The sequence below is a fragment of the Ctenopharyngodon idella genome, chromosome 10, assembly GCF_019924925.1.
Source record: "Ctenopharyngodon idella isolate HZGC_01 chromosome 10, HZGC01, whole genome shotgun sequence".
In the NCBI taxonomy this organism is placed as follows: domain Eukaryota; kingdom Metazoa; phylum Chordata; class Actinopteri; order Cypriniformes; family Xenocyprididae; genus Ctenopharyngodon; species Ctenopharyngodon idella.
The window spans coordinates 10,175,869-10,199,737 of record NC_067229.1 but is presented as its reverse complement, the minus strand read 5'-3'; the positions used below and the strand labels follow the sequence as shown (position 1 = coordinate 10,199,737).

General features: G+C 37.8%; 1 protein-coding gene across 2 annotated transcripts in view; it reads right to left on the bottom strand.

Moving 5' to 3' along the window:
* Positions 1-23,869, bottom strand: part of tle2b (TLE family member 2, transcriptional corepressor b) — a 52,371-nt gene that overhangs the window by 23,777 nt on the left and 4,725 nt on the right. For both annotated transcript variants that reach the window (XM_051908599.1, XM_051908600.1), the window contains exons 2-4: positions 17,860-17,957; positions 16,342-16,405; positions 2,297-2,341 (exon numbers count right to left, since the gene is read on the bottom strand). In XM_051908599.1, coding sequence (XP_051764559.1) covers positions 2,297-2,341; positions 16,342-16,405; positions 17,860-17,957 — 207 coding nt within the window. The remainder of the gene's footprint in view (positions 1-2,296; positions 2,342-16,341; positions 16,406-17,859; positions 17,958-23,869) is intronic.

Sequence of the window (23,869 nt, the reverse complement as noted above, 5' to 3'; positions counted from 1 at the left end):
CTCAGACACACACACCTCACCGCATTGGTTGCAATCATAATGCGAGAGCCATTAAAGGGGCTGTTTCACACATGTGTAGATAGATAGATATATAGATAGATAGATAGATAGATAGATTGACTCAGTGAACATGTGTATTCAGATGCGGTGAACTATTATTGAGATGCTAATCATGTGCAAACATCATCAGAGCAATGCTGAAAATAGTGTTGCAATTTCACCCAGAATTTACGCACACACACACACACACACACACACACACCCATCTAGATCTCTGTCTAGCCAACCCTCATAGCCTGTCTTAATTCAGTGCTTCAAATGAACAGGGATAGGAGCAAGACCTAGAGAGAGAGCGACAGGAAAAAAACCTAAAAGCACTACGATCAAACAAGGATTAGAGAAGGGGCGGAGACAGACGTGGAATCCTATTAGGAGGCAAATCAGTTTGTTGAATATGAAAGCATTAAGACCGAAGCTCCACCCACTGACACAATCACACAACACGCCCCTGAACAGCAAAAAAAAAAAAAAAAAAAAAAGGTTGGTTGCTTCAGATGTCAATCAGACAGTCTTATCCTGAACAAGTGGGCGATTCTTAACAAAACTTTATGCCTATACTCAAAGGTCTTTCTCTCTTCTTGTGTCGTTTTTCTCTTTCTTGTCTTCCTCTATCACTCTCCATTCATCTATGCCAGCTCACACAGAGAGCGTGTATGATTACCCTCTTCCTCAAACGTCGCTGAGGCTGGGAAAGACTGATTTAGAGGGAAATCAGTCAGAGGAAAGGAAAAAGAGACACACACAACTGTCTATTCTTACAGCAGATACTAACACTGAAAGCTGCTGATGAAGTGCAGGTATGTTCACACAGCATATTGTCTACAGAAATGGCAAGGGATTGTTCGCCTGCTCCAATCTGATTGGTTGGCTTAAAATAAAATAATTTTTCATATTAAATCTTTTTCTAATTTATATAATTATTATACTTTTAAAATGTAAACAAAAGTCTGCTTCATGCTTTTAACAGTATTCCAAAAAGCATGTGTGTGCGCATAATGTTATAAATGTGTGTGTGTATGATTATGAAGCATCATGGAAGAGTATAACCCTCCCTCAAACCCCATTAAAACCATTTCATTGTGCACACATGTGGGAATTCACTGAGAATGAATTGCGCCCACTGATAAGTTTTGTTTATTTGCACTCACATGTGTATTTGGTTTCAGTAACTGATTCATGAAAGGCATTATGCAAATCAGGTATCACATTGAACACAATGTGCACAGTCTATTTCTCATTTTAGAAGCCGACATGCTCAGTTCCAAAAAGCATCCTTGTTACAAGTGTAAACGGTCAGATCACATGAAATCACGATTATAAACAGGATCCAAACAAACATCCATATATGTTACAAGTGTAAAAGGTAATGGTCAGATCACATGAAATCATGTTTATAAACAGGATCCAAACCACATCCATATATGTTACAAGTGTAAACGATCCGATCACATGAAATCACGTTTATAAACATGATCCAAACCACATCCATACATGTTACAAGTGTAAATAGTAATGGTCAGATCACATGAAATCACGTTTATAAACAGGATCCAAACCGCATCCATATGTTACAAGTTTAAGCGGTCAGATCACATGAAATCACATTTATAAACAGGATCCAAACCACATTCATATATGTTACAAGTTTAAACGGTCAGATCACATGAAATCACGTTTATAAACAGGATCCAAACCACATCCATATATGTTACAAGTGTAAACGGTAACGGTCAGATCACATAAAATCACATTTATAAACAGGATCCAAACCACATCCATATGTGTTTCAATTGTGAACAGTCAGATTAGATGAAACTGAACGCTTATAAACCGGCTCCAAACCACATTCACATGTGTTTCAAGTGTAAATGTCAGATCACATGATATCAGACATTTACAACCCGGATTCAAACCACATCTATATGTATTTCAAGTGTAAACGGTAATGGTCAGATCACATGAAATCACATTTATAAACAGGATCCAAACCACATCCATATATGTTACAAGTGTAAACGGTTAGATTGGAATTATTTAGGGCACAACGCAAGCGTAATGTGATCATATGTAATATTGTGCATACCTGCAAGCTTATAAACAACCTGTCCTAATGATCTGATTCAAAAACAGAATCAGATTTGTGTGCAGTGTGAACAGAGAATAAAATGCTGTTTTCGAGTCCTAAAATACCACAGGCAAAACTGCTTAGTGAATTTGCCCCACAGGTTTACCTTACCTGTTTGTGCATCTCAATGTTGAGCCCGTAGGACATCTCGTAGTACTGTGGGAACACAAATGTGAGAGCATCAATCAGTACTGTGATGAATTAAACAGCAGTGAATCATCATCAATCAAATTAAAACCTCAGCAGCCTGACAGACACTAACGACTCCCTGAAACTACAGTAAGACGGAGAGATTTTGAACGTGTCAGCGTGTGTTTCTGCGTGTCTCTTTCAGCAGGGAGATGAGCAGCAATACCAATGATGAAGATGAAACCTGACACAACTGCTCGCTTATTCTGTGTCTCTCTCCGTCTGTCTGTCACGCTCACACACTCGATAACCACTCTGTGAGTAGCTTGATTTTCAAAAATCCTTTTTCCTCTTCTCTCCCCTTATCTCTGTCTTTTCCGATCGGCTCCCTCGTTACCGACCTTCCTTTCTAATCCTCCTCTCTCTTGCCCTTCTCCTCTATTATTCTGTAAACTCCATTTCCCATCCGTGATGTGTGCCTGACCTCCTCGCTTCTATCAAACCTCTGTGGTTTAATCTCAGGATTAAAGTCTCATCATATCTAATGACAGCACCTGGAAACCCGAAGGTGTCGATATGAGGTTAATGAGCAGTAAAATATTTCAAAGTTTGGACACACCTACCTACTCATTCTTTATTAGTGCTTGCGAAGCAAAGTATCTATATTAATATTCCTGGTTCTTCTTAGCTTTGGCCTATTCGTTCTGCACCGCTTGTACTACGGGCATGAATGATACCTCAAATTGTGTGGCTTAAAGAGCTGTATAGTTTTTAATCCTAAAACACAGAAGAGTATTAGCATTTTCAAGCTGTAGAATTTTCCAATGAGTTAATAAAATGGCATTTTTTTAATTTACAAACAATATGAGTAAAAAGAAACAATTTCCTCTAAAAACTCATTTCAAGCCTCTACTCATAAACCTTTAAACTAAAAGGATTAAATTCCAGTTAAACATGTCCAAACTTCTGACTGGCAGTTTAAATGCAAGTCTATAAAATGAAGCATTTTAGACACATGTTGCGCTGTATTTAAATTTATTGCATTTCCAGTATTGATCACTCTGGTGGGTGATGAATTTTGGATAAAGCTTGACATAACAGCAGAACTATTTCCCCATCTATCTGGTCTGCTGGCACACACACACACAAATATAAATCACATTCGCTGGTTCTGCATGCTGATAGTGCAGCGGGGCTGCTGGAAACAGTTCTGCTTTAAAAAGCTCCGTGGCGGCCCAGAAGGCTATTCAGTGGTGCTCATATTACCTCTGCTACGGCCAAAAAAGGTCTCTGCATCATTCCAGACCAACATTAGTTCTCAGCATGTTTTGATGTAGAATCAATCCAGGGAGAAAACGCTGAGTGAAAATTTAAAATCACACAAAAATGGGCAATATACCAGTCAATTAATGGACCTGGCTGACATATCGGTACCAACTGAATGGAAATGTCTACATTAAGGCACCCGCACACTACAAGATAATCGGCCCAATTCTCCCCTTCCGACAATCCTAGGTAAAGTCCAGTTTATCTTGATGGTTCTACAGATTATCTTATCAGATTTTCTTGTGGTGTGAGGTGTGTTAAGAGTGACTGAATCCGAGTACACCTGGCTGCAGCCTGCAGAACAGGGCGGGGCTGCATGTTTTGCTCCGCCCCATACTTTCTCTGATTGGCTCGATCGTCTTTCATAGGGATATGTGATAAAAAATGTGTTTGTAATCAGTGTAGGATGTCGTTCAAATCTATATGAACTGCAAAAATGTTTTCACAAAGCTTTCATTATAAAGCATGGAAGAAAAAAACATTAGCCTGTATCTTGCAATAAATTGAGCTGGTCTTTAGGCTAACGCACGAACAACCCCATAACATTTAAATAAAAATGTATTGGTTGATTATCCACAGCGGAAGGGTCAGGTCTTCAGGTAGAGGAATGAATTATGAATTAAATGATTAATGAAATGTGATTACTTCAAATCACCAATACGAGAAAGGAAACGAAAAATATGTATCAGTCTCATTTTAATTTAAACAACATGGCAAGACACACTTATTTTACAGAAGGTGTTATTGGTTCTTATAAGCCATGTTGGGTGCAGTTGTATGATAACTAAATGACACTGCAATAGGCTAATGTGTCTACATTAAAATAGTTTTTATGAAACTTTCTTTTCTTCACTACATTGCAGAGCATATATCAGACTCTTTCCTCCACTTCATTTCAGGAAAACATGCTGTTCCTCGTAATTTTAAAGTGAAGAAATCAAGAACAAACACTTGATTTGGTCTTGTCCCGCTCAAATTCTCAGATCATGTGTGCTCCTAATAATTCATAATAATGTCAGACTGAGCTCTAACCTATTTTAGATCTCTAAATAGGTTGAGTTCTAACCTCTCTTGTACTTGAGTAATATTTTATTAGTGTTTCTCAACTTTAACTTAAGTACAGTGTTTGTGTACACCATCCACTATGAATAAACATTTCATAATTAATTTCTCTTGCCATTGCGGGATGTACAGTATGCTAATGTTGTATTGTCTGCATATTACAGCGAAGACAACTCCGAACATATTTCCTATCATGTATGCCTATGAAAGAGGATCGAGCCAATCAGAGTAAGTACATGTGTAGCCCCGCCCCATTTTGCAGGCCGTAGCCAGGTCCTTCTCATCGAATCTGCTCGGAAGAACGTCGGGACCGCACTGATCTCAAATCGTAAATATCCAACATTTTAAAGGTTTACAAAAATTCTGTTGTGTGGGGGGAAACACATACATATTGTCAAACACTCTATATATAGTCATGTGGAATGAACAGTTACCCAATCAGAAAGCAAGCTGATGGACTTTTTTCCCCCCCCACAAATTTTCTGTAAAAAGCAGTTCAAACACTTTTATCACCATTTCTTCTCACCTGTCGTCGGCCATGTTTATTTACTCTGAAGTCATGTTTGACCGTGAGAGATTTTACGAGATTTCCCCATGTTCACAGGTGGGATTTTGGTTGTTTGTGAATGGAATCTGTTAGTGTGTGGTGTGCTGTCTTGGTCACATCATGCCACTCCACACACTACAGCAGGGGTGGCGAACGTCGGTCCTAGAGAGCCACAGTCTTAAAGCTTACTAGAAAGTTACAGGCAGGTGAGTTTTTATCAGGATTGGAGCAAAACTCTGCAGGACAGTGGCCAACGTTCACCACCCCTGCACTAGAGGAACAAAACTGTTAAATCTATAGTTTTTTATCGTCATGTTTGTAGTCTCTCCAAACACACGTTTTGAAGCAACATTGTTCTAGATGTTTGGTAGCTAAACTAGAAACCCCATAGCAACACCCTGGCAACCTTCCAGAACACTCTAGCATCAAGGCATTGAGTTATGTACATTCAAGCACGACTTAGATGGAGTTGTGACAAGTAATCTATTACGTCGATCTACACACAGTCCAGTAAATAAAATGTTTAATTAAGCTGAAATAGTCAGCATGTTGTGTCTGCGGTCTCCCTAAAGGAAATGTTGAATGACAGAGTGCTAGACAGGCAATCTAAGGGCGGGACACCTGCAGCTCTTTTTCTCTTCAAAGAGGTTTAGTCTTTTACGTTCAGCTTTATTAAGCAACTTTTGGCTTCCTCGGTTACAATATATAGAGATAAAAGATGGTCCGATGGCCCAGGGGCCAGTGTAAGAGAGTTTGGGACCAGTTGACGGACCTCTCACATGACCCAACAAGTCATTGGTCATTTGTTGTGCTCATGGGGACACAAGTTCTAGTCCAGACTGGGTCATTTCCTTCTCTCCTCTGGTTCTTTCCTGTCAGTTCTCAATTATCTGCCCTTTGTACTGTTGATGCCACACTGTCATGAGTATTTATTCATGTCTCAGATCTATACAGTCTTTGCACTTCTTCAGGTTTACCTATTTTCTATTATTATTTCTATGTTTATCCTTTATATATATGTTTTGTGCAGTCTATGGAGTGGACCACATTTCACTGCAGGTTGTATTCTGTATATAAATGTATATATGTGACAATCAAAAATCTTCAATCTGAATCTCATCCTTTCAAATAAAAGCAAAATGCTCATTACAAATTAAAAAAATTGAAAACAAAATTAAACAAAATTAATCTAGCTAGATAATATAGGAGAAAATTGTTTAAAAAATTGTCAAAATTGAGAGAATTTGTTGAAAACAATAAGAGTGCTTTATGCTATTATTTTCTTTAAAAAAAAAAACTATATAAATTAAAGCGGAATTTAAAAAAAATGTATTAAAGTGTGTCGAGCAAATTTGTTTAGCTATTTAATTAAAGTTAAAGTTGTCTTATTTAAAACTTACAATAATAAACAATTTAAATAAGGAAAACTTTTTAAAAAGTTTTTTATTTTTAATAATAGTTGGAAATTATACAGCAATCATGTAATGTTTTCAGCTATTAATACTATTTAATAACCATTTAAATTATTTAAAAATTATAAATTAATTTAAATATTTATTTATTTTTTATGAATGTAATGAATAACACATACATTTGCTCTTGAAAGAAATATAATTATGTTGCTAAAAATAAGTGTATCTTTTTTGTGGCCACTGAAAAATTTGGAAGGGTAAGACCAAATCTGATTTATTAGCAAAATAATCCTTAAAAATTCCAAAAAAAAAAAAAAAGGTTTTAGGAACATAATTATATTTGTGTCAGAAGCAAATTTATTTTATTTTTTTTATTTCAAAAAAGTTTTCTTTAATTTATTTATTTTTTAAATTTGAATTATTAGCAAAAAGTGTGTGTGTGTTGCAGACACAGCAGTTTACATAGCATGCTTAAGCTCATATCTGAAGGTGTGTGAGTTTCACCGTGACATGATGTTGTTTTTTGTGATTGTGTTGTTATTCTGGATATCGGTGGGACTGTGATACGCTTTTTGCTCGTAATGGCTTAATGTTCTAGCGTTCCCTCACCGCGTCTCATTGTTATATAAGCTCTTTCATGTTATGTGCATTCTCATTCTACACTATGAGTGTGTGTGTGTAATCCCCTGAGTCTATGTGTGTGTGTGTGTTGTCTGGAGCAGATTGCACGCGGCATGTGGCGGATGTAGCGGGGCTCAGTGCGGCGGAGGTTCAACAAAGCCTCTCCTCCTGCCGCAGCCGTAGTGTGTCTGTGTGTGCGTTTCTGTTTGCAATGCATGTGTGTGTATTACTCCTCGCCGGTATAACGAGAGGCAAAATGTACTGGGTGTCCCCTGGTTCAACCCGGCAGCTGTTTGCCATCCGTCGCTTGTACACATATCCTGCTGTGTCACTGGACACTCAGCTCTTGCCGAAATCTCTGTAGATGTGTGTGTGTGACTGTCCACTCCGCTGTACTGGATGCAGCTGTGATCTTCTAAGCTCAGACACATTGATTGGCTCATCCTGATCCAGTAACACTAGACAGGCAACACTCAATGATGAGATATAATTTCCACTGGGCTGTTCTGTCAGGATCATCGCATCAGCCATGACCCCATTTACACCAAACAGCCCAATTTGAATTGACCGATATAATAACAGCCACCCTCTGTAGTGTCAAAAATATTTGCATTTCCAGAAAGAAATACTAGAGTTTACAAGGAAAAACTGAATTTTAGGTTTAGGGTACATTTACATGACAATGCTGTATTAAAAACGTAAAGATTTTTCCTTCGCATTTTTGAAAAGTTTTTTGTTTTTTGTAGTTTACACGGAGATGACAATGCTATTTTTTTTTAAAAACTTGCACTTTGAAACCCGTTTTCAAAAGTTCGCTTTTTTAGGCCCCCAAAACACAGTTGTTATGTAAATGAACAGCTAAACTGATAAAAAGTTTTACTTTTTTTTAGAGATTCACCTATGTATTGGCTAACAATCAGTATCGGCCGATAAAAGCTATTATTATCACTATCGGCCATCGGCCGATTATTTAAAAACTGCCGATGGTCAGGGTCGATTATATCCTGTCAATCAAAAAGGTGCGGAAAGACGTGTTCAGACTGCAACTCATACATACTGTGTGTGAAGAAAATCACTCGTGTTGAATTTTAACGCATTAACAGTTTAAAAATAGTGACGTTAAAGCAGGCTCTTTTTGACCCTATGAATCACCCGTAGTTCAAGCCAGGGTTGCCAGGTCTGCGTTTTTTTTTTCCTACATCAAATATTATTTGTAGCGCCTCCCATCCAATAATTGCAAAAAGATTTGTGCTTTATTACTTCTGATAAGAATTAAAGTTTCAGTTTTCAAATTCTGTCCATTTTATCATGAAATTCAAACAATAAATGGCGTTTTGACGCTCTTAAATGTGACGTGTCGCTGTAATGCCTCAGTTCAGGCGGCAACTCGGAGTGCGTGTCTTTTCTTCCTCTTCAGTACAAGTTATCTCTCGAAAAACATGCATGAACATCAAAGGTATGTTGAAATATATTGTACAACTTACCGGAATGTATCATGTCTCATGTAATCACTTTATTTGTGTTTCAACCGCGTAAAGACGTCAACAAAACAGCTTGTGAACAATATGTCACATCATGTCACATTTACCTCAGGAATGTTTTCCAATGTTCGCAGTTCTTTAGCTATCTACATATAAAAAACACTAGAGAGGAGCTTATTTACTGTTAATTATATGTTTGTGTAAATTTGCCATGAAGACAACAAGTGCTTATGAAAACTACCTTATGTGATACTAAGTTTTATACAAACATTTCAGTTTTTATTTGAGTGTAATTATTATATCTGAAAATAAACAGCAGCTGAATATAATACCTTTGCTGTTAATTGTAACCTCTAATATTGTAGTGTACCAAATCAGAGGGTTCCCTGTATAGTTTGCAACATTATTTGGGAGAGATTTTTTTTACTTAAGAAAAACCAAACTATTGGTATCGGTATAAGCCGATATCATTCTGAATAATCGGCTATCGGTATCGGCAGATAAATTTAGTATCGGTGCATCTCTAACGTTTTTAGCTGAAAACAGTGAATGGTGAAACGCGTCTAAAAACGTGTGGAAAGCGTGGCCGCGCCGCTTACTCCTCCTTTCCAAAGCGCTTGCGTTCCCGTGGCATCTGTCATTGCTATGCAACCATGAACTGCGCTCTCCACTACAACGAAGAAGTATCAGCAACTAATAAATTGATTTCTAGCCCTTGCATTAGCTTTACTACTAGATATATTTATGAAGATGAGAAATAAAAACCCACCCTGTACAGCTATTATCAGCTGTTCGGTTGAGCTTTCGATGTTGTTATGGAAAGGCCAAAGCTGATCGGTTGGTTCTTGTCACATGACCTGCAGTGTGCTTGCGGCATTCTGAAAAGTTGAAATTTTTTCATCTCGCTGTGCCTGGAAAACAATGAGTGCGTCGCACCGCCTGCGTTTTTGAAATACATTTGAAATAATGAACTTGAGCGTGCAAAAGATGTGACATGTGAACGGCCCCTTAGGCTTTTAATATGTAAATGAATGCAGGAAGAAGACCAATCATCGCTGTCAGTTAGATTTTAGGTGCCCTCACGCCATGTCAGAATTTCCGTAATTATGAGATTGTACGAACTTGTAAAACTCTGAATTGTCTGAGAGCAGCACCTGAAACGTAATACACTCAAAATGGCAGCAGCTTCAGCAGCATAATGTAGTTAAGCAGTTTTTTTTTGTGCAATATTTCTGTTTAATAATTCCTAAAATTTATTTTTTAAAGTCTTAATAATGCAAAAATAATCTAAAAAGTAAAAAGACAAATAATGTCTTTTGATTACTCAAAATACAGATTAATTTTGGCATTAATAGTGTTGCCATAGAAACACATAATTCCGAGTGCGAGGACGGTAATTATGACATAGGATGAATGAAGATGTAAATGCTGAGCATTTGTGAAGGTCAATGGAAGATTTTTAGACTCTAATCTTAAGGGAATAGTTCAAACAAAAAGAAAATTCTGTCATCATTTACTCACCCTCATGTCATTCCAAACCTTTACGACTTTCTTTATTAAAGAACACAAATTTTAAAATTTTTTTGTCTGTACAATAAAATCCAATGGGGTCCAAAACAATACTGATTGGACCCCACTGACTTTCATTGTATTGACAAAAAATTTTTTCATAATATCTTTTTTTTGTGTTCCACAGAAGAGAGAAAGTCACACAGGTTTTGAATGACATGAGGGTGAGTAAATGATGACAGAACCATGATAAGTTGTGTATTAAGACATCTTCTTAAAGCGAAGACATGATTTAAATCAGCTACAGAAGAAGCTGTATGTATAAATTATTTCATTATACTGCCTTTTTTCCCCAGACAATAAAGTGACATTATATGAAAGCCACGAACGTCGTTAGTGACAGCGCTGTTGGCGGCTGTTCTTGAATCCGAGACTGAATTACGAGTTACCTGGCAAGTTTCCTGACAGACGGGGGAAAATTGCGAGTGTGTTATCAGCCACACAAAACCAGAGCTGTGATTCATAGACTGCCAATTCATATCAGTACAATTATAGATGAAGCAAATTGCAGAATGCCATTTGATTAAATTGAATTTCAAATTGAATAAAACCTTGAATAATTAGACAAGCATGAGGAGTATGGCACATTTCTGAAAAGGAACACTATTAACTGAAATGCAAACAAATATTAATGTGTACAGCAACACTATAATAATATCTTCCATTTGCTCACATATATGTATATAATGTCTCAATTCTTTCTCCTAGAACGCAAGGAGTTTAAATGGAGACGTTCTCCCGTTGCTAAGATTTTTCCTGAGAAAAAGACCCTAGTAATCTAGAAGAGTTTTAGAAGAGATCTAAAACCAGGGCTGTTACGATATCAATCAAATTCATCTTTATTTGCTCTAGTTTGCAGGTAGAGTGTCTTGCTTTCGGCAGCGTGTCGTCGCCATCTACTTTTTTGTCTTTTATGTTTTAAAAACGCAAGATTTCATGGTTATTTTTTAAAAGTTGAACTTATTTTAACTTGAGTGGTGCAGTTTTAGAACAGCAAAACACTTCATAAAGACACAAGGTGTGAGCGCAATGGTCAAAGATGTCCGTCTAGCGGATGTTATAGAAAAACAATGAACTTAAACATTTCTCATCATAATTAACTGAGCTATGTAATACGCATTCATTTTATATCTCTATACTCTTAATGCATGTCAACAATTGACTCTTAGGAGAAACATGTGAGTTGATTGATACATCAAAAATGACAACAGCAAAGGTTTTGTGAGCTATAAAAGAAAAGAAAATGTTTCTCTAGGTTGTTTTGACCAACATACCATGATGGATAAATTAAAGGTGAAATTTGTAAACAGAAGTCCCGACCCAAACTCACGGCACTGAAATCAAGCTCACGTGGCTAGACGAGAATGTTTCAAGCAGAGGTGTAAAGTATTTGAGTAAATGTAATTAGTTACTGTACTTAAGTATCTTTTTGGCTACTTTGTAGTTTTACTGAGTATCAAGGATAACTTTTACTCTCTACTTGACCACATTTTTGAACATGAATGTAATTTTTACTCCAATACATTTGTGATGAGTAATTTTTTCTGCACTAGTTATTTCTGCTTCAAAAGAAGTGATATCGCCATCTACAGGGCGTTGAAGGTACTATATCTTGTGCGTTTTGCCTTTACTCACCCAAACTTGTCAACAAGGCTACTTTACGTGAATGTGAGTGCATTAGCAGGTAGTTGCTGAATTGCAGGTGATTGATTTGAGGTCATGACTGTAGTCGGTGATGAGGCCAAAACCAGCACATCAAGTGCAAGCAGACCTTGACTACTTCATTTTACTTAACATTATTTTATTTATCCTCTATATTGACAAGAACTTTTTGAAGGATATTGGTTTACTTATGGCCTTTTTGTGCACTTGAGCTTAACTGAGACTTGAGAGTTTGTAGACGTTTAAAAAGATCGTTGTGTCGACCTTGATTTATTGCAATATTGAGGTATTCAGTTTATTTTGATTTTAGAAATAAACATGATTTCTCATTTTACAAATCAATTGTTTCTTATTTTCACCGGCATGTCTCTTAGGTGTTGAGGACTAGTTCATCTTTGAACCTACATTCAGTATGAGTAAAATACTTAAGTACTGTTAAAATCAGATACTCTAAGACTAAAATGACTCTAAGTCATTTTTGCTGTAAAGTATCTGTACTTTTACTCAAGTATGGTTTTCAGCCTTAATTAAATTAAAAGTGAAACTGAATGTAAATGAAAGAAGTTTCGAAAAAGGTTTTTTTAATTGTTTTGAAAATTATTTTTGCAATTAGCTTTGGTGCCGCTCATTGAGCAGAAATTGTGCACCGTAGCTTTAAATGAGAATTAAAAGCGAAACTGAAAGTAAATCAATGTATTGCACTGCTACTGCTGTTTGCTTTACGATTTGATTTGTTTGGTTTGGAAATATCAGTTAGTTTTCCATTCCAGGGCAGCAACATGTTTCAAAATCTCTTAAAACAGGAGCAATCCATTAGTATTTTTGTTTGTTTGGTTAAATCCCCTGCACTCTTTATTTCTCTCTCTCTTATTCTCACACACACAGCAGCACTCAAACGTAGGAGTAATCGTTTTCAAATGCGTCTTATCCTTTCTGCCTTCCTGGTTTTCCCCTTCTCTCTCCTTCTCTTAATCTCTTTCTTCTGTTTTTCTTTTTCTGCCCTCATCTTTTTGTCGCCTTACTGTCTCCCGCTGCGTCTTTATACTGTCTCTCTCACTCTGTCAGTTCTTCTCCTCTTCATCTTCTCTATCTGCCTTTATCTTCCCCTCCTCTTTCTTATTTTTTACTGCTGTGTTTCAATCACCGCTCTCTCTCTCTCTCTCTCTCTCTCTCTCTCTCTCACTCACTCTTTTACTCTCCTCGTTCATCTTTGCTGCTGATCTCTCCTTATGTTCTCTCTCTCTGGTGCGAGGGCAATCTGTGACAGTAATGTTCGGAGGCAAGCAGAGAGCATCAGACGGATGAGTTGAGGCGGGGGCGTTACTGCAAAAGCAGCACATTAGCCCCCTCATTCGCTCCATCTTTCTATCCTCGGCCGCCCCAGGGTCTGGATTACACATAACGGTCACAGAGTGACCATGTAGACGGGCGCTCATTAAAGGCTAGATCATGATGGCGCATCAGCAGACAGACACAAATACTGCAATCCACAATATGAGACTGATTTCCTGAAGTGGATTCATACCGCTGTCTTCCACATGAGCATCATAGCTCAATATATTAAGAGAAAAAAGCCACAACTTTTAGCTATAACCTTGTTATTTATATAATGAATTAAAATGTATTTATATTATTAAGAATGAGAGCAATGGAATTGGATCATGGCATGTCACAAGCCAGATTCGAACTTGAATGAACAGTTCTATAGGTTACGTTCAACAATTTTTTGTTAAATGTTTTTGTAAGCTTTTGTTTTATTGGATAGATAACTAAGATTTTGTGGAAAGAGTCAAAGGCCAGATTTGAATCTGATTCTTCTGAATCTGCACCATGGCTAAATATATTTATATGGTCATGACATAGAGATATCAAATTTGCCTTGATCATTTGACATATAAGAGGTCTTTGAACCATTCAAACATCCTGCAATTTTCATAGCCTAAAATGTCCTCCTCATTATAAACAAAATATTTAAAAATGGCTCATTTGGATATTGTGGGATCTGTGATGTCACACAGGCAAATACATTTGCAAATGCCTGCCTCAAGAGCAAGACATCAACGAATAGTTATACATCATCACACCATAGGCCCCGCCCACTGGCATTCAGTCGCTCAAAGGGTTAGTTGACCCAAAAATGAAAATTATGTCATTAATTACTCACCCTCATGTCATTCCACACCCGTAAGACCTTCGTTCATCTTCAGAACACAAATTAAGACATTTTTGATAGAATCCGATGGCTCAGTGAGGCCTGCATTGAGAGCAAGATCATTTCCTTTTTCAATGCCCAGAAAGCTACTAAAGACATATTTAAAACAGTTCATGTGACTACAGTGGTTCAACTTCAGTGTTATGAAGCGACGAGAATACTTTTTGTGCACCACCAAAAAAACAAAAACAAAATATCGACTTTATTCAACAAAATCTAGTGATGGGCGATTTCAAAACACTGCTTCATGAAGCTTCGAAGCTTTACAAATCTTTTGTTTCAAATCAGTGGTTCGGAGCGTGTATCAAACTGCCAAAGTCACGTGAATTATTAAAATTTCGATAAATAAAAATTTCGAAACTCTTATGACGTAACAAAGCCTCGTTTACTGAAATCGTGGGATTTTGGTGCTCCGAACCACTGATTCGAAACAAAAGATTCATAATGCTTCGAAGCTTCATGAAGCAGTATTTTAAAAATCGGCCATCACTAGATATTGTTGAATAAAGTCACTATTTTGTTTTTTTGGCGCACAAAAAGTATTCTCGTCGCTTTATAATATTAAGGTTAAACCACTGTAGTCACATGAACTGTTTTAAATATATTTACATGAAGGTGAGTAATTAATTTTTGGGTGAACTAACCCTTTAACGGCTGACATTTGCCTACACCGTGAGCGCCGTGTCGCGTCAGAAGCAAATGGAACCCATTATAATCAATGATGCTGTCTATACTGTATACAGAATACAGATGTGCGTTCAGTTTCTGACATGCTCCACCCACTTGAGTCTAACAGGACAAATGGAAGAGTGAAAGAATGTTTGCTTTGACGCGTCCAGTTTAAACAGCTTGTTTGTGTCTCTGTACAGACTTCAGAAGGATCCCGCCGTCGGAACCAAGTGGATGGTTTATTTTAATGGCGTCCTGGATCGCGTTGGAGGTTTATATGTTATATTTTATAAACAAGTCACAGTGTAATGGAGAGTTCGCTTTTTTTGAAAGATGAAGTAGCCAACTGTATTGGATCTGACAGTTTATGATGACAGCATCACAAACCTTAAGTAAATGATTTCATAATGCTTTGTCTGTAAATGACGGTTTTATATGGATAATGCTTTCAAAACACTTACTCATGTGCAATATTGATGTTTCCTATGCAACGATGTTATCCAATCATAACAGTGGCCGTTTACTGACAAGCTTTAAAGGTGCCGCACCTTAAAAACAGATGATTTCTGACAGAGGGTCACTATGAAGGCTGAAAATATTTGTTTTTTACATATTTGTTTGTTTGTTTAACATCGTATGTAAACCTCAAGGAACTTATTAAAATTAAAAAAAAATTTAAAAATCCACGTCATGACCCCTTTAAGACCAGTGCCACAACGTGAAAATGTTTTTGAAATCATTTTTAGGGATTTTTTTTTTTGTTGGATAGATAATGGAAAAAGAGATAAGACTTTTAGCATTGCTCAAAATATGAGCAGTGTCGGCGCCAACCACTGCAACATGGCACCAAACAAGCTTTTTAACGCTTGAATTTCATCCAATTCACTGTCTCTGTTGCTTTTGTTAGCCAGGAGGCTAACGCACCATCGCAAATGAGCTCTGAAAACTATTTCATGCCCGTCAACATATAAATCATTCACTAAAGACAGACAAGAAGAACACGTAGTCCTCTGTTTAGTCGTCAAAAAGAATAGAGAAAAAAATGTGGTAAACTACAAATGCATCCAAATAAAAGGGAAGGCTGTTGAAACAAGTCTTAGTCTACATGGCAGGTCTAGTGGGGTAAATATAGCCTTCTGGGTTATCTGCTTTCTGCAAGCACTGAATCGCTGTTCCCACTCATTATTTACATGTCTGTGCTTGCGATCTTTGTTTCTCTCTTTTGCTTTTCTCTCCTCATTCCATCCTCCTCTCTTTCTGGCTCTCGCATATCACCCTTCCTTCTCCCTCTCACTTTTTCATCCCCCCAACCCCTATCTTCATCCCGCTGACGTGTCCTCAGGTTAACCAACACCCCCTAACATGAAATCAAACACGATCTCTCTTTTTAAATACAGACAGGCTTTTATGCTGTATTTACTGGAGCGTGCGGCAGATCTGACGATATGAGGGTTGAACAAGCTCACCATGATATAGTGTCGCTGCATCTCTGTCTTCTCGCTGGCCAACTTCTCACACTCCAGCTTGAGACTGTGAAAAACACAGAAGAAAAATATGAATAAAAAACACAGTAGAAAAATATGAATTGTGCCATTTTGATGTTAATTTAATGCTAACAACTTGTCAACCAATCAGAAACCAAGTCTGACATAATGCAGACTTCCCTGAAAGAGCTGTTCAGATGCTGACACAATGCAGACAGTTCACTAAATCAGAATAATCCAATTTACTTACACGAATCAAAACAATCTGATTCACTTAAATGAATGAGAAAAAAAATTCACTTATAGGAATCAAAACAATCTGATTCACTCAAAGGAATCAGAATGAACCAATTCACTTAATCAGAACAAGTCAATTCATTTACATTACCAAGAATTAACCAATTCACTTAAATGAATCAGAACAAACCAATTCACTTAAAGAAATCAAAACAACCTAGTTCACTAAAATTAATCAGAATAATCCAGTTCAATTAAATGAATCAGACCAAATCTTTTCATTTAAATGAATGAGAAAAATCCCATTTACTTAAATGAATCAGAACAAACCAATTCACTTACAGGAATCAAAACAATCTGATTCACTTAAATGAATCAGAATGGTCCAACTCACTTAAATGAATCAGAATGAACCAATTCACTGAAAGAAATCAGAATAAAACCAATTCACTTAAAAGAATAAGAACAAACCAATTCATTTAAATTACCAAGAATGAACCAATTCACTTAAATTAATAAAAACAAACCAATTCATTTAAATGAATCAGAATAATCCAATTTACTTACATAACATCAGAACAAACCAATTCACTTTTAAGGAATCAAAACAACCAGATTCACTTAAATTAATAGGTGTGTTCGACTTGAAGCGGTGCTGTGCAGACCGATCAGTGTATGATATCAAAGTACCGTGAGAGCGATGCGAAAGCAAACGGAGCCATCTGCTCTCTAATCGCTCTCGAGGTACTTTGATGTCATACATTGATCGGTCTGCAAAGCACCGCTTCAAATCGAACACACCCAATCAGAATATTCCAATTCACTTAAATCAATCAGAACAAACCAATTTATTCAAAGGAATCAGAACAAATGGATTCACTTAATGGAATCAGCACAAATCAATTCAGTTAAAGCAATTAGCACAAACCAATTCAATTAAATGAATCACACTTCTCTAATGCTATTGACAGAGGTCAGATCAACAGAGTTTTAATTGTTGTTACAGCTGAGCAAACTGAAACAAAAACACTATACTTCTTGGGAAAAGTAGCTTGTTGTTTGAAAAGCTACTCCGAAAATGTGGTTAGTAGCATCGCCACTTCTAGCCGGTTACTCCCCAACACTGGTGTGAATGCATATTTCAGGATAACAGATGAAAATGTTGATGTCATACTGCTGTGTATAATATAGTAGCATTAATTCAACACACATCCAGCCAGTTATTAGCCTGTGGAAGAGATAAATCAGCTCATACAATCTCACCTGTGGTACTGAGCCTGAAGGAACTGGAACTCCTCTTTAATGCGGTCCAGAGTCTCCAGCACCGTGAACTTAAATGACTGTCCTGGCTGCAGAGGTACCTAAGGAGAGAGAGAAAAAGATGGCTTGTTAATCAGTAAACAGCCATCACTCTGTGCTGGAAGATTGGACTGGGTAAATTAATTTATCAAAAGTGGCTCATTGAAATCCAACTGAAAATGTGCTCCCACCACATTATCTTTGACCTTGGCCTCACTACAAACACTACATGCATTTTTAGTGAGGGAGGAAAGAGAATTTGATAACAGCAGCACTTCTATGGGGGTCGTGGTAACCTTCATTCTGCAAAACTCTCACAAGATTTAACCCAAACTCTTGGTAGCCACAAATGTGCTTCCCAATCTCAAGAACAAATCATTAATCTTAGATAAGCAGCTATGAGTGTTGCATGGAAATTCAATTTGTCCTTCCAAAAATTCCATACTGTACAAACCCAGCACATTGATTTCTACTTCATTAATAATTGCAGAAAATGCATTTTTTACTAAACCAAAAATTATAATGGTATTGCAGACAGTTCACTAAAATGAATCCGAGTTATAAATAATGTAATTTATTACTCACCCTCATGTACAGTGTACATTTTAGGACTTCCTCACACCTCAGTCATACAACGAAAAGGCGTCATGCCTCAGACTAAAAGGCTTCAGTCATCGGACAAAACGGCATCGTGCCTCTGACTGAAAGGCTTCAGGTCTCAGGAAAAACGACGTCAGGTGTCAGGTCTCGTACAATTAGGCATCAGACAAAAGAGCCTCAGACCAAAAGGCATCAGACGAAACAGACTCAGATAAAAAGGCATTAGACATAACGGCCTCAGACTAAAAGGCATCAGACGAAACGAACTTAGAAAGAAGCGAATTGCCCCGCCTCAATGTGACGTCACATGCACGCAGTTTTCTGTTAAATGTTACACTAAGTTGTATAAAACATATCCCAGAGATTATTTTGTAAATTTGTATTATTCACTAGTTTTATTTGCATGTATAAAATAGCTAAATAACACATTGCAACTAGCTTGCATTGCAAACTATCGTAAACACATACAAGTGTGTTAACTATGATTTATTTTATTTTATTTTTTCTGTCGGATTGATAGACTACTATTTGTATAACAATAATTTTACTACAAACACCATAAACTATAGTGTAGCAAAACCATGGTTAATTTGCGGTTACCAATAATTTTTATAAGAGAGGTAAAAAATCTTTCGAGCTATTTGACTGCGTTGTTATAAGCACAGCTGCTTTGTGTACAGAGGTTACCAAGGAAACGGCTTTATTTCTGCTGTTCCAGCGCCACCTACTGTCAGAGAGTCGATTAGGCAAGGCAAGGCAATTTTATTTATTTAGCAACCTAAATTTTATTTAGGTAATTCAAATTGCTTTACATAAACAGGAAACAAATACATAAGAATAAAAATGGAATGCATAAAAAAATAGTACAGTGCAGTGGTTCAATATTAATATTATAAAGCTTCGATTTAAAAACACTGCTTCATGAAGCTTCGTAGTGTTATGAATCTTTTGTGTCAAATAAGCGGTTCGGAGCGCCAAAGTCACGTGATTTCAGCAGTTTGACACGCGATCGGAATCATGATTCGACACAAAAGATTCATAACGCTCCGAAGCTTAATGAAGCAGTGTTTTGAAATCGGCCATCACTATGTAAGTTGTTATTTTGTTTTTTTGGCGCACCAAAAATATTCTCGTCGCTTTATAATATTAATATTGAACCACTGTACTCACATGAACTGATTTAAATATGTTTTTAGTACCTTAATGGATCTTGAGAGAGGAAATGTCATTGCTGGCTGTGCAGGCCTCACCGAGCCATCGGACTTCAACAAAAATATCTTAATTTGCGGGTGACGGGTGTGGAACGGCATGAGGGTGAGTAATAAATGAAATTATTTTCATTTTTGGGTCAATTAACCCTTTAACCAATTAACTTACTGTACATGAATCAGATCATGAACTAGTATAGTCCAATTGTTGAACAATGAATCTTATGAGTCACCTCATAGTGAATCAAAAACATACTGCTTGACAAGTGGAGTCTAATTCCAGAAAGCAAACAAACAAAATTACAGTTGCAACCAGTATTTGGAATTTTGAGGGACTGACAATATGAGCCAGTTCTTTTTAATAAACCAAAAAGCATACAACTCAACCCTAACTAATGACTCTTAAGAGCTCATAGTGAACCAAAAGAATACTGGAAGCTGCATCCAAAATGTCAACTGATTGGAGTAGTAGGTCATAGCATTCATAAAACAGTAAGTGAAAAATACCCGGATGATTTACAACTTCCAATGAGTAACACAACTTCCACACATGACATGCAGTAAAAAAAATAGTAGGCTAAACGTGCGCACGATTTACTAATTCGCTCCCTCAATTTGCTAAATCATGTGCACGATTTATAAATCGAGGGAACGAATTAGTAAATTGTGCACGCGATTTAGTAAATCGAGGGAACAAAATAGTAAATTGTGCACACGATTTAGTAAATCGAGGGAACGAAATAGTAAATTGTGCACACGATTTAGTAAATCGAGGGAACGAATTAGTAAATTGTGCACACGATTTAGTAAATTGAGGGAACGAATTAGTAAATCGAGGAAACAAATTAGTAAATCGTGCACACAATTTACTTTTTTTTCTGCTGTCATGTGCGGGGCTCCGTACATTCTACAGTATATAGAACATACTTTTTAACAGTCTCAAAACAAGTTCTTTTTCAAATGAAGTACCTAATTAAAGAGTATGTGATTTTGGATTTTTCAGCTAAAGAGCTTAGATTAGTTTGATTCCTGAATGAATGATTCTAAGCAGTTATTTTTAGTGAATCAAAAAAACTAATGAATCTATTGCAGAGATTACTGAAATAAGTGCATAGTGCTCTGAATTCTGTTTAACACATTTTACCATGTTTACCACATCCACATATTTCCCCCCAATCCACATCTGAAAGCATTTCATGTGGGCCTATCTATGAGCAAGACCTACATGCTTTAATCTGATCCTATTGTACTCATTTCTACCTCTCCTCCTCATTAAGACCAGAGTCCTTTCCTTTGCTATTTTTAAACACGTTTGCCATTCTGTCAGCTGCTTCCTAAAATGGCCGCCTTTGTCCTGCACTCCTCCGGGCTTCCAGTTCTCTCTCTGAAGCTCTCTGTCCGGTGAGCGGCTAAAGATTGGCGGTTTCAGTAGGAGCTTAATTAGTCTAGACAAGCGAAATTCAATTAAATTTCAATTAGGCTAACGGTGGAGGTCAGACTCTCGGTGAGCTTTCGAGTAATTAAGCTGCAGGCGAACAGCTGACTGGATGAGTTCAGTACACACCCCACAGTGTTTGTGTGTGGATAGAGGGGGGCCGTCATCATATCCCTACTGACCCTCATTCATTCAAACACGTGTGTGTACAGTAACTATCCTGAATGCCACACAAACCACACATGTTTGGAACTCAGAGGATCACAGTAGATTTCCACAACAACACAAGAATATCTTACTAGTAATTAAATATCATTAGAACCTTTAGATGAAACATCTCATAAATTGCTGTGACAATTGAATAATTTCACGAAAAATATTAGTTTTTTACATTTTCTGAAGGAAATTGTAGTTTCTGTGCAGAACCAGATTACACAACGCTACAGTGTTGTGAATGGTTGCTAAGTACTTGCTAGGGTGTTGTGCAGTGTTGCCAAGTCTGTGGTTTTCCCCCAGAATTGGGCTAATTTTACACTGTTGCGGCGGGTTGTTTTTTTAGTCCGTGGGTTGAAGCGACACCCCCAACCCAAGCCCATGCGATTTTTGCCCCCAGGAACACGATTGGTCTAGTTTTGTCCGTGGTTGAGTGGGTTTTGAATAGCAATTAGGCTGGTTTTGTTACGCAAACCTGCCAACCCTGGTGTTGTGGGTGTTTGCCAAAATGCTGCTATGCAGTGCCAGTGTGGTGCTACACAGTTGCCAGGCTGTTGCTAGGATCTTGTTATGTGGTTGCTAGCAGTTGATGTGTTGCTATGCAGTTGATAGTGTGTTGTAGGTGGTTGCTAGAGTGTTGCTATGCAGCTGTCAGTGTGGTGCTATGCAGTTGTCAGGGAACTGTCATGCAGTTTCTGGGATCTTCCTATGTGTTTGCCATGTTGTGAGTGGTAGCCTGGGCATTAGCGGCAGTTGCTAGGGTGTTGCTATGTGGTTGCTCAGATGTTGTGAGTGGTTGCTAGGGCATTGCTATGCAGCTGTCAGTGTTGTTACGCAGTTGCCAGGGAATTGTTATGCAGTTGCTACGATCTTCCTATGCGGTTGTCACATTGTGTGAGTGGTAGCCTGGGAATTGACTGCAGTTGCTAGTTTGTTGCTATGTGGTTGCTCTAATGTTGTGAATGATTGCCAGGGTGTTGCTATGCCACTGCTAGGGTGTTGTGGGTGGTTGCCAGAGCGTTGTAATGCAGACGCCAGTGTGGTGGTATGTTGCTGGGGCGTTGCTGTACATTTAATGTACAGTAGACATGGTTACAATATTATGGGTGATTACCAAGGTGTTGCTAAGCAGTTGCTCAGATGTTGCGAGTGGTTACTAGAGCATTGTAATGCATTTGCCAGGATGGTGATAGGTGGTTGCTGGGGGGGGCTGATTTATTGTCCGCTCTGCAAAAGTGGCAAGTTCAGTTGCTTTGAAAAATAACAGCACACCTTCAATCTCTTCAACAAGCTGCAAAATATGAGAGGTTATTCATGTGTGTAGCAATGAAACATGAAAATGAAATAACAATGAAAATGCTAAGTATTTTATGAGCAATAGCAATACAAACAAATAAAAAAAGCATCTTTCTTTGCTTTTAGTTATGATAAAAATAGATTAGTTTAGACTATATTAAAATAGTCATAATATACGGTACAAACATACACGCAAAACTTGCATATAACAACAAACAGAAGAATCCTTGGTAAGAGCGTCTGTTTAGACACAACAGTGTGTGTCAGACAGAAGGAGGGGGAATCCTGAAATCCAAAACTGATCCAGTTAATCTGGACAGAGGGGAACGAGGCAGACAGCGAGCCATGTGGGACAGCGGCTAGTCAATCACAATTTAGACGAGCTGCAGCAGGCTAGCCTAGAATTACTGGAGATTATCTTCTGAGGGAGGTCAAAGGGGGAGAGAGAGACGAGCAGATCCCATAACAATGGTGGGAAATGAAATCTCTCCCAATCGCCCACTCTGATCATCTCATATATCACTGCTGTAGTTGCTATTTTGGACACAGTGTCTTAAATCGGCTTGAAGGAGGAGAGACGTCGAAAGAGGAACGACGAGCTGTTTTCAGCTCGCATCCTCGCAGACAGGCTGGGATAGAGACATCCATGAAATAATCATCCGCTGGTGAAATATTTAGTGCGAAAAGGCACACGAATAGATGAGGATCACCAGAGAGAGGGAGGAAGAGAAGTGTCAGTGTGATCTCAGGGGGATCTGGGTGAATGTGTGAGTGATCTCGCACTCTAAAAACCTGTCTTTCTTTCCTGCCCAGTCCTGCAAGACCTTGTCTCCACAAATCTACTAGAATTCCCAGGATACAATCATTTCGAGGTGCTTGAGTTCAGCAGGTACACCTCGAACTGGCTCATTAAACGACCTGAGAGAAAAGTCCTTCCATTTTTGCTCATCATATCTGAAGCTTTCACCTGATCTTAAACCCCATTGAAGGCTGGACGCCGGGTGCTGCTCGGACTATCTTGGCGAATTACCGACAATGCAGCTCTGGAGTGCCTCGCTTTGTGAGGCAGAGCAAAAGCCATCCCTGTCCAATACTGGATTAGGAACTGTGGATTGGCAGGCAGAGAAAACAGCTTTTATACTTTACAGAGTAAATCGGTGAAAGAAAGAAAGAAAGAAAGAAAGAAGTCCTTATATTTGTGTTTCCGACTAACACGAAAGAG